The 12,268-nt window shown below is 30.6% G+C and overlaps 2 protein-coding genes across 6 annotated transcripts in view; one reads left to right on the plus strand and one right to left on the minus strand.

The window, feature by feature from the left end:
* The first annotated feature begins 1,467 nt into the window (after positions 1–1,467).
* LOC127702695 (toll-like receptor 4) lies at positions 1,468–7,887 on the plus strand. Its single transcript, XM_052206997.1, has one exon. The coding sequence runs from the start codon at positions 1,536–1,538 to the stop codon at positions 3,483–3,485; it is 1,950 nt and encodes a 649-aa protein (XP_052062957.1). The 5' UTR covers positions 1,468–1,535; the 3' UTR covers positions 3,486–7,887.
* Positions 7,888–8,401: 514 nt separating this feature from the next.
* The window catches only part of LOC127702668 (meckelin-like), a 61,225-nt gene continuing 57,358 nt past the window's right edge, over positions 8,402–12,268 (minus strand). For all 5 annotated transcript variants that reach the window (XM_052206961.1, XM_052206962.1, XM_052206963.1 and 2 more), the window contains one exon: positions 8,402–9,839. In XM_052206961.1, the coding sequence (XP_052062921.1) occupies positions 9,759–9,839 (81 nt within the window). In that variant the 3' untranslated portion in view covers positions 8,402–9,758. The remainder of the gene's footprint in view (positions 9,840–12,268) is intronic.

The raw sequence follows: 12,268 nt of genomic DNA on the forward strand, positions 1-12,268 counted from the left end.
ACATAATAACCATATTCAATCAAAATCTAATTTATACATAGTCTGACTAGGTCACTGACCAAACCTCAGTACAATCCCAGTCTTTTATAATACACGCCAGACAGTTCTTTTCAAATGTATTAAAGACCGTCTTTGGTCTGAAATCCGTCAGTAAGTCGTGAAGATAAACGCACACTTATTCTTAACTATACCCATATCTAACATCAAATGTATGTATTGTCGTAAAAAAAATATGTTGCAAACAATACGACAATATTACAATGTTTTTTTTTTATTTCAATGAAAATGATGTTTATTTAAGACATATGTATGACTAAAGTTCAAATGCTCCTTATAAATCCAAATGTTTATTCAATTATTTTCGAAAAGATTTTCCAAAGAAAACATTTGTTTAATTCTTTTTGTTAAATGTGACTGAAGACCACCAAAACCTAACAGAAAACAGACACAAACCAAAGAATAACACAACTTTGGCCTCATTACTTCCTATGTGTGTCAATCTACCTGATATAAGTTCAACATTTCATATTTTATATTTACACCCATTGAAGTATTATATGACTGTTTGAATACAATGTACACCATGTTTTTACTTTAAAAAAAAACTTTGTTTATTTTAAGGAAGTTATTATATGTGTTACTATTTAATTCATTCATTTTATAGATCTGGTGAATAATGCAATAAATTCGGTTTTCACATACGAACAAGGATTTGTATTGTTTACATCTCGCAAATTCTACTTGTTAATATAATTGCTTGAAAGCACATTGGATGAATACTAAATGCATTTTAGAATAACGATGCACACAGTTTTGGGCTTAGTCTGTTCAGTTGTATGCTGTTTAAGTGTAAAAGTTTCGACAACATCCAAAGAAACAGTAAACAAATGGGTGACAGCAGATTATACAAATAAAAGTTTGAAAGAGGTGCCAAAAAATCTGTCTGTACACATTAACGTTCTTATCCTTGATCAAAACGAAATACAAATAATCGAAAACGGCACCTTCAAGAATTTAAGTGCACTGATTAAACTAACAATCAATAACAACAAATTGGAAATTCTACAGCCAAATGCATTCGATGGATTAGACTCTTTACAAAAACTAGAGCTCGTCGGAAATAGACTAAATTTATCTGTGTTCACTCCTACACTTTTCAGATTTTTTGCAAAATTAAGAGTGCTCAACGTCAGTAGAAATATCAATTTTTCAGACCATGCTAACTGGACACATTATCCAGATAGAGCGTTCGCAAAACTACTGTAAATTCAGAAATTATTGCGAGGTTTTTATTAATGCGAATAATGCGACTGGGTGAGTATCGCAATAATAAGAACTCGCATTTTGATATCTGATACATATATCTGTATGCAGATTTTACTTAAATCGCAATAATTAATCTCGCATTTTTGTCCATTTTTAGAAAATCGCAATATTAAATGCACGCAATAATTTCTGAATTTACAGTAATAAACTTGGAAGATTTTTCTATTGATCTGGCACCATTCCCTATTTTTGGACAGGAATTTAAGAAAATGGGAAATCTTCGGAAATTGGAGTTCAGTCATTGTCAGGTACGAGAAATTAATAACAGCACGTTCGAAAATTTTAACTCAAGTGTTGAATATCTGTATTTGTGGAAATGTCGTCATTTTGTAAAAGTAGAAAATGGAATACTTGAACCTTTTCCACATCTTAAAGTGTTAGATGTATCAAACACGTACATGCATCCAATCCAAGCTTTCCATCTTCTGAAACCTTTAGCAAATGGTTCTATGGAAATTATCAACTTTAATCATGTAAATGACGAATCAATAACAAACAACAGTACATACAGATATGAAGTTATTATCACACAGGGCATGATGCAATATTTGAAAACAATTTGTGTAAAAGTTATCGATGTTTCAAACAATAATATTATAGACTTTAACAATGGATCTCTTTTAACATTTGATAGACCAGAATGTCTTCGTGAAATTTCATTGTCAAAAAATCGATTTTCATTGTTTAACGGACATCAACTTAACAATACAATACAGTTTTTTAATAGTACCAGTAATCTTTGGAAGTTCGAGTATTCATATATACCTTTAGGTTTTATAAATTTCACTCAACATTTAGAATTCAATATGAGTAGTATTCCAAAAGACAGGGTCATAACACTACCCTCTTCCATACAAGTTGTACAAATGAGTCATATTTTCCGTACTGGTGAACCAGTATTATGGGAAATACCGGAAAATACAAAAGTAAGTCGTTTCGATGTATCTTTCTGTCAAACTGTTGATCAGGGGAAAATATTAGCCGGTTCGGAAATAGATTATATGGATGTCACAGGAATTGATTCGAGGGTAATTTTCGACACACTGCATTTGCATCCACTATCTAACCTCAGAACCCTGATAATAGAACACTCAAATTTATACACCACAAGCAAAATGCAGGACAATATTTTCACCTATATACCAGGAACAGAAAAACTTGACATTTCAAACAACTTCTTATGGGAATTGCATCTTAATATCTTTGAACATATGACAAAGTTAACCCACTTGAATCTATCAAATAATCTTTTCAGACAAATTCCTATGGCGATCACAAAAATACCAAATCTCAAGGAACTTGATGTGACCAACAACCTTCTAACCAACATAAATATCTCCTTTCAAACTTATTTCAAACAATTAAACGAAAAACACGGATTCAAACTTAATTTGGACAATAATGCGCTTGCATGTGACTGTACAAATTCTGACTTTATCGAATGGCTTGATAAAACCAATGTGACACTTGATGCTGAAGGAACATACAAATGCATCCTTCAAAACTCAACAGAAAGTAATACACATCATGCTGCTTTATATTACAATTATTTGTATGCAGGATGTAACAGCAAATTATGGCTTAAAGCAGTAATCGGATTGTTTGTGACATTTATTGGGATTTTCATTCCTTTTACACTTATATACAGTTTCAGATGGAGAATTTCATTTTATTTATACAAACGCTTTAGAAATATGCTAGAAAAGGGTATTGCTGTTAATTTTAAGTATGATGTTTTTGTGTTCTATCCTGAAGGTGGCCTTTCATGGGTAAAATATGTATTAATACCAAAATTAGAAAGAAAATGGGGACTGCTAATGTGTATACCTGACAGAGATTTTATTGTAGGAAAACCTATTGCTGATGAAATTGCAGATAACATCGAACAGAGCAGGCATATTATTTTTCTCGTAACGGCTTCTTTTAAACATGATACGTGGGGAGAATACGCCATAGAAAGGGCAAAATATCATCACTTTTCACAAAATTTACAGAAAATTATAGTTATAACAAAAGATTTACAGACGGAAGAAGTTCCACACGAATTAGCTGTGTTGTGGAAAGACATAGCTCTTATTGAATGGCCAATGAACGAAAAAGATCTTGAAAATACATGGAATAAACTCAAACTATGGCTATTCTTAAACCAGCCTAATTAATTGTTACCTAAAGGGATTTTGAAAGGCTGTCATATAAGAGGAAGTGTGTGTTATTGAGTCAGACATGGTTAACTCGCCAAGTTCCAATTTGGAGTGCTATTACCAAGTCAGAAATGTTCATAAATATTTTTAGTGCATTTTATTTCTTCAAAAGATTGCGTTTTTTACTACCCTGAATAATCTTGGATTAAAATTCGTTATTCCTTTTACCCGAATGTACCACTAAACATTATTGTTTTCTGATATGAAATGAGATTTCTACATAACAATACTGATATCTATTTGCAGTATGCGTATCTATTTATTATTATTCAACGATTCAAATTGTGTTTGGTGAAATAATGGAATGTTCTAGTGGATATGAGATTTTAGTGGGTGTATATATGTATATTGTGCATTAATCAGCTATCCTACTTTATCCTAAATTATGTAATTTTTGTAGATTTATTTGTAAACTGAAATGATGTGGACATTACATTAAGTGTTTGGAAATTGATCCTGTCTTTGTAAATGGCCAATGTGTCTTACTGTACCTAGCCTTTGAGATACTTTTTTATGTTGCCATACTTATAATTACAGGCTGAATAAAGTTCGGACAGATCTTACTGTGTCATCTGGGCATAAGAGATAATTTTATATTCATCAGTTATGATTAATTGATTGTTTCAAAGGACAGATTTTAAAATTAAAATATTCTTTCCAAAATTTTGGACTTTTAAAAAATAAGTTTTAATTTGTTTTCATCAGCTCTCCAACAGGAAATACGATTAGAGGTGGAATATACATGCATATGAAAATTTCAAAATGATTTGTAGTAAATTTTCATAAACTATATGTATAATGATATATAATTTTTTATGAATTGTTGATGTTCAAATACAGAAACTAGGGCAGGATGCCTCACTTGACACCGATCTTTATGTCGGAATTATACATTTGAACTAAATTTTCTTAAAAAGTATAGAGTCAGGTGATGATGAATTTATAACTAAATAAAATGATGTAATTTCATTTTTTCAAGAAAAAAAGGTCAAAGTGATTTTTGTATAAAAATGTACAATGATTGAAACTTTTAATTGAGATTAAAGCAAAGCTTAGAAATTTGTTACAATTCATCGAAATGGCCAGAGTATCAACAAATAAATTCATATAAAATCTACATAGATATCGATGTCAGTCATAGTTTCGCAGGCTTTAACAAACCCCATGGTCTGTTTTAACTATATTATGAATGTTTGTGATAGGGTTTTTGCAATATCTCACCTGTACCAACCAGTTCTAATGATTGTATTTGTTGAGGTTTGATTGGATGAGTGAGTGATATTGAAAATACCACATCATATATAATTTATTATATACTTAAATATTTTTTTGTCTTATGGGTTTTGATAAAGCCAGTACATACATGACTGATTTTGATATCATCTTGGATGGTGGATTCAGAACTACTCTCATGGGTTGTATTACACATAAAATTAAAGTGTATTTACTTCTATACATATATAATTATAAATACATATAACTTATACACAGCGACACTTTGAAAGTCTAAATATAAGTTTTACACAGTCAAGAATTTTGGTTCTCATTTAAGTATGGACAAAAATAAGTTTTGTCTTGATTGGTTCATGGACATTATTTATATAATAATGCGCTGACATTAGGTATTTAACAAGGTTGGGCGGTAAATACCGCCCCTGGTATTTACCAGCGGTATTTACCGCCCCGCACAATACTCCTCAAGTGGTCAATACTGGCAAATACTGGTCGATTGAAATTTTTATGGTGGTTTTTACTATTTATTGAAGAAAAAAAAATGCTAAAAAGTAAGATATATTTAAACTTTTATCTTTTGGCATGTTTCACTGATATAAATGAATGAATTTGATATGTATTATTCATTTTTAACACTTATATCTACTAATTTAGTCCTTATAAGTTATGATATTGCATATTTTAGATATATATAAAGAATTGACAAATTAATTATTACAACATTTTTCAATCAAGATATCTTTTATTGAAAATGCATAATTTTTACAGGTACATAAAACTACAGGTAAAAGAAGTAACAGGTGTCTTATAACCTATCACCTGGCATTGCTAGGTGTGAAAATTTAATTATTATAAAAACAACAGCCCCAATAAATGATGATAAAACATGTTTGAAAGTAATAAAAGTGATACTTGAAGACTCACTTAAACAATAAAATATCTCCTGTCTATTAAATGCGAGACAAAAATCATCTTTATGCAGGAAATGGAAGGTATGAAGGACCTTTACTCTTATGGCTGAACTGTAATTTATGTTTTAAACCAAAAAATATATAATGTAGTATAAATTTTACCTTTACATAATCAATATTTACATGATTTACATACACATAGTACAACCATCTTGACCTTAAGAACCAAACTGAAACCTGAAGACCCTATTTGGAATTTCTATACAATATAAGACAACAACAAAACCAGTGCAAAATGTAATGATTGCAATGCTATAGTCAGTGCAAAAGCCACCTGATGAGTTTCCTTGCCAGGGACGAAACATTTTTATCTTATGTACTAATAAATCATTGTAAATCCCTGTTTATTACGAATTTACAATAAAAATAGAAATGAGAACATTTAAAATGACTTTAACACTTTCATTATTTCATAACTAAAAGTAATTGACCAGGTACAGAGTGGTTTTAATAGTGAGGTCCACTCAAAATTTCAATCGACCAGTATTTGCCAGTATTTGTCGGTATTTACCAGTATTTACCGCCGGCATGGTGTCAATACTAGCCGCTTTTTTGCCAACCTTGGTATTTAATGATGCCTATAGTATTTTTAACATTGCCATATAAGCGGAAGGTTTAGCTAGCCATAAAACCAGGTTCAACTCACCATTTTATCTTAAAATGTCCTGTACTGTCAGGAATATGGCATTTGTTATCAAATAGTCCATTTCTATGTATGTTGGCGTTTGTTTTTGTAGCAGTTCAGTGTTTATGTTGTTCCGTTGTTTTCCTCTTATAGTTGATGTGTTTCCCTTGGTTTTGGTTTGTGACCCGGATTTGTTTCAGTTAAATCGATTTATGACAATTGAACAGCGGTATACTACTGTTGCCTTTATCTATAGTAATTTCTAATTTTAGTTTTCTATCAATTGAACTGCTTGAGCACAGCATTGTAAATTCTTGTACTTTTTTGGGACATATGAAATTTTCACTAAACTACAGAAGTCAATATTACAATATAAAACAGCATGATAAAGCATACTGTAACCTTTCTATCAGTTACTTCTTTTCTGTTATGTACTACTTTCTTTGCCATGCCCAAAGATAGATTCATTGATTGAATGGTGTTTAGTGTCACTTTCAGCACCATTGGCTATTTAATGACGGTAAACTTCTATTGGTGGAGGAAGTGGGAGTGCTAGAGAGAACCACCCACCTTTCGTAGGAAAACTGACAATCCTAGGCAATAAAGATTGGATTCAAACGAGCCTGCGTAAGATTGAGCTTGCATTATATTTTTATGCTGAAGCTAGAAAACTTCCTGAGGTCTGAGGTCTTCTAAATATAGTAACAAAGTAATATTTCCTTAAAAGTCATTATCATTTCACCCCCTTTCTTCTCAATTTTGGGTTTGTTTTAGGGTGGAAAATACGTTTTATTTTTGCATTTCCATTTGCCTAACTATAATTGTAGCCATTTTCAGTGTGCAGTATAAAAACATTATTGGGTCAATGCCAGAAAATATCAACATTTGTGTATTCACCATGAAAGTTGAAAGACTCTCTAAACCTCGTCTTTTTCCAGTTTCTAAGCTTCATACAAAAAGTTAATATATTTTTTAATGTTTATCTAATCTTATTATATATACTGGATTCTCACAAAGAGTTTGTGTATGCTTGTTGAATGCATATTTTGGACTCTATTTTCTGTCAAATTCCTGTCATTCTTAAAACTCCTATCCATGCTTAGTACTGGCAAATTTTAGTGTTCCAAAGTCAAAGCAGGAATCTACCAGATCAACAGAAACTATGTTTGATGCTAAAATTTTCCTTTCAGTACTGGTAAAAAAAACAGTTGACACACAATCAGGGAGGGAATAGGATGACATAATGCAATAGGGGTTTCAAATAATAACTAAAGATCATTTCATTTATAGTTTTAAAGGAGGTAACAAATCAAATTTAATGAAATCAGTATCGTACGGTGTAAACTAGTGTAACAATGAATAAATAAAAAATACCATGAGTGGTTTGCTTAATATGATGTTCCTTTGAAAGAATATATGATCAATTAACCTTTCACTTTGTGTCTTAAAAAATAAATCAAAAGTTTTAAAGGTTGCATTATTGTCACAGCCAATGCCAAAAAAACACAAAAGATGTACTGAAAGCCAGGAACACAAAATGACATCCCTACACTCACATAAGCCAACAGCAAAAGTTTGTCAAGCTTTTCATGAGCAAATGCAAATACAATCATGTCAGTGGTACTAGGTGAGCATTTCAACAATTAATGTCTCCAGTGATGCTCAAGACCAAAATATTTGAAAGTCAAAACCTAATAGAAACATTGAAGAGCTAGTATGTAGAAAAAGAACCAATGGTACTGCCCAACCCTGATATGAAAGTGACACAGAAGGAAAAACAGATAATGAGTGATGGCCTCCAGAAAGTTATAATGACTCTGGATCTGAATACTTGAGGGAATAGGAGTTAAAAAAAAAAAGTGATATAGACCTGGTTGCATTGCACTGAAGTTGCCTTCAAACATCATTTGAATTTCATAGAAAATATTTAGCTTAAATTTATTTTCATAAATTGGCATATTAAACCTTACATGTGTACTTTGGCATAGACAAAAGAAAAAACAATTATCATCAATTACTGGCAAAAAATTATATAAACACAAACATATCATAAAATAAATTAATTTATTCATAATTTTATACGCATTTAACAAATGTATGAGTTTCTATTTTCACAACCTAATAATATCTATTCTATATCATAATAAAGGATCCAACTTTTAACTTTTATTTCACATTCTTAGAACTCTTTAATATTCTTAATTCAAAACATGTTTTCAAATCTATTTAAAAAAAAAGAAATAAAAGGAACTCCTCTGAAATCAAAAATTAGCTACTGTTTGCAAAATCTAAATTTTGTTTTCTCTAAAATAATTTTCTTTCAATATTAACACAGTTGTTTCATATTTTTATATGGCATTTTGGAATCTATCATATTTTGGGTCAAATAGAGTCCTTAATGCTACTAGTCATTTGGAAAATGTGTGCTATATATTTGCACATTATTATATCCTATTCAGCAAAAGTAATTCATTTAGGAGCATTAATCATACCTTCAATAAAAATGTGAAAAATAAATTGATTAAGAAAAATTTGCACATATAAAACACAACAAGTTTATCAGATCTTCACAATAAAATGTAAATGTATAAATGTATAAAATAAATTTAGGACGGATATGATGAAGTATGATATACAAGTTTGACAATCCGATCAGACTTCAGTGAAATAATCTTTAACACAACAAATGTAATATCACACATGTAAACATATATAAACAATAGCACTGTTCATTCAGAATCATGTATGACAGGCACAGATCAAGGCTTTGATTTAGAGTTAAGAATTGGAGGATTGTATGGTGACGCAAAATTGGCTGTAAATTTTATTTTTTTTTGGGGGGGGGGGTTGCAAACGGTGCACCTTCACCTGAGCTGTACCTGTATGAGCTTATAATTTAACTAATGCTAGCTTGTTAAGATGAATCTGTTTAATTCAAACTTAATTATGTAAAGTGAATGGAATTTTAACAATAAACAATAAAATATCAAATAGTTTGGTTTTTTTTCACATTATCATACCAAAAATGCAAAGAAATGAACTTAGTTAAAAATTCTACTGGCTTTTAGCTTGTTCAGTTGTATAATGTTTGAGTAATTTTTATAAAGTCACATTACTTTAAGTAGATTTAAAATTACACACACATATATATATATTTATATCTATCTATATAAAGATGCACATCATATGTATTTACATATACATAGATCTCTATCTCTCAATATGTTCTTAAATCTTATCTTTTTTGTGATACATATATCAGCATTCATTTGTATTTCGTAATTAAATGAAGTCAGTTTAAGAATTGTTACTCTTATTTTTTCCAAATGGCACTGTTCATTGATTCCAAATCGTGTGACCTATGGAATGTTGATGCGTATATGACAGCACTATGTAATCATATTATATTAAAAATCTTTGGTCCACCAATGTTTTCTTGGCGAGGTTCATTCTTCCTCCACTGTCTCTTCCCATTGCAATCAACTGTAAAATATAATGCATTCCAATCATATATGTAATGGACTAGTAATTTACAGCTGAGCCTTGTTTTAAATGTTGTCATTTTCGTTATTCACACCATGTGTTTATAGAGTGCAATTATCTCCTACATAGAAAACAACATTCGACATAGTACCCACTAGGTAAAGGAGGCATAATTTTTAATCTCTGCTAAAAACTTAAAGACTGATGCATTGTCAGAATAAGAAATAACATTCATAAGCTACTTATAACCTAGTTAGTACTGCTTTAAAAAAATATAAAAATACAAAGAATTTCCAAAAATCTTCATACTTATGTATACAAGAGTGCACACGCTAAAATGTCTCGCCTTCTTTACTGACAATTGACTTTATGTTGATAGTCCTTAATATAAACTTTACTACAAGTAACACATAAACTTAACATGATCCAAGAAAATGAGGTTAAAGTCAGATTAACCAAGCCAAAAAATACATGTACAACTTACAATCATTCCATACACCAAATATAGTTGACTTATTGATTATAGTATACAAGAAACAGACCAAACCCTGAAAGTTTTATATTGACCAATGAACCATGAAAATGAGGTCAAGGTCAGATGAGCCCTGCTAGACAGACATGTATACCTTAAATTCATTCAATGCATTACATATAGTTGAATATTGCATATGGTATCTAAGAAACAAACTTAACAAGGAAAACTTAACATTGACCAATGAACCATGAAAATGAGGACAAGGTCAGATGATACCTGCCAGACAAACATATACATCTTACAATCTTTCCATACACCAAATATAGTTGACCTATTGCTTATAGTTTAAGAAAACCAGACCAAAACACAAAAACTTAACATTGATCAATGAACCATGAAAATGAGGTCAAAGTCAAATAAAACCTTCCAGACTGACATGTACATCATAAAATATTTCCATACAACAACTATAGTTGACATTTTGCATACAATATTAGAAAAACAGACCAAAACACAAAAACTTAACTTTAACCACTGAACCATGAAAATGAAGTCCAGGTCAGATGACACCTGTCAGTTGGACATGTACACCTTAAAATCATTCCATACATCAAATTTAGTAGACCTATTAGTTATAGTATCTGAGATATGGACTTGACCACGAAAACTTAACCTTGTTCACTGATCTACGAAATGAGGGTGAACTCAAGTGAAAACTGTCTGACAGCCAAGAGGACCTTGCAAGGTAAGCACATACCAAATATAGTTATACTATTACTTATAATAAGAGAGAAATTAACATTACAAAAAATCTCAACTTTTTTTCAAGTAGTCACTGAACCATAAAAATGAGGTCAAGGACAATAAACATATGACAGACCAAAACTTCATAACATAAGGCATCTATAAACAAAGTATGAAGCATCCAGGTCTTCTAGCTTCTAAAATATTAAGCTTTTAAGAAGTAAGCTAATGCTGCCATTGCCGCTGGATCACTATCCCTATGACGCAGACTAGACAATAAAACAACACGCAGATGTGAATATTTACTCAGGTTGACTTTGCAAATTTAAACAATAACATTATTTTTTATGCATCAAATTCAAGTTTTATTATATTTAAAAAATTTGTCAAGAAGCCGTTGCTGATGAAAAAAATACATTTTCAAACAGGCATATCAACAGAGATTTACATATGAAATATTTGTAACAAAAATAAAAATAAAAAAACATGGAACAAAAAGGTATTAAAATTTTTACCAAAGCCTACCTGCCAGCTTTTGAAAATCCCCATGGGGGTTTTAATGCGTGTCACAACAATTTCAAAGGTTACATTTATTGAGGCGTTTTTTGCATGCACTGTTTTGTGCTCTATAAAAAGTGGCATATCTTTTTTTTTTATATGGTATACTGATAAGCTTATAAGTCTTTTTCTTCTTTTTCTTTGCATAATTCTAATACTTATATTTTTGTGTAGAATGAGGACGAAGTCAAGTGAAGGAAAGATGAACATGTATAGCTAGAATAGCAGGATATATTTTCTGGTGTAGGAATATTAAAGTGATTGTTGTTTTTTCCGATTTAAAAATATGCACAAAGAAGAACATTTATCTGATTTCTTGTGAAAAAATAAAAGAAAGTACACTGTACTTTAAATTATTTGGTAATTTAATTACAAGAATAATTATTTGGTAATTTAATTACAAGAATGACAACACTGTATGATCTGTTACAATAAGTGTAATGTCCATAAGCTACTATTTATTATGTTTATGGTAGTATTGCATCTTTGGATTTTGTCCATGCTTTGCTTCTTAAGCTGTGTAAGAACCTTTTTGCAGATGAAAATTCATCTGCAATGATCAAGATTTTTACAATTCTGACATACAGAGCACTACTACTCTAATGTTCCAAACAAGTTCATAATTTAGCATGTTTGCAATGCCCAATAATCA

The sequence above is a fragment of the Mytilus californianus genome, unplaced genomic scaffold, assembly GCF_021869535.1.
Source record: "Mytilus californianus isolate M0D057914Y unplaced genomic scaffold, xbMytCali1.0.p SCAF_5, whole genome shotgun sequence".
NCBI classification, from domain to species: domain Eukaryota; kingdom Metazoa; phylum Mollusca; class Bivalvia; order Mytilida; family Mytilidae; genus Mytilus; species Mytilus californianus.

Excerpts from the sequence above, each read along its gene's own strand:
- LOC127702695 (XM_052206997.1), top strand. The coding sequence starts at position 1,536 with ATGGGAAATCTTCGGAAATTGGAGTTCAGTCATTGTCAGGTACGAGAA.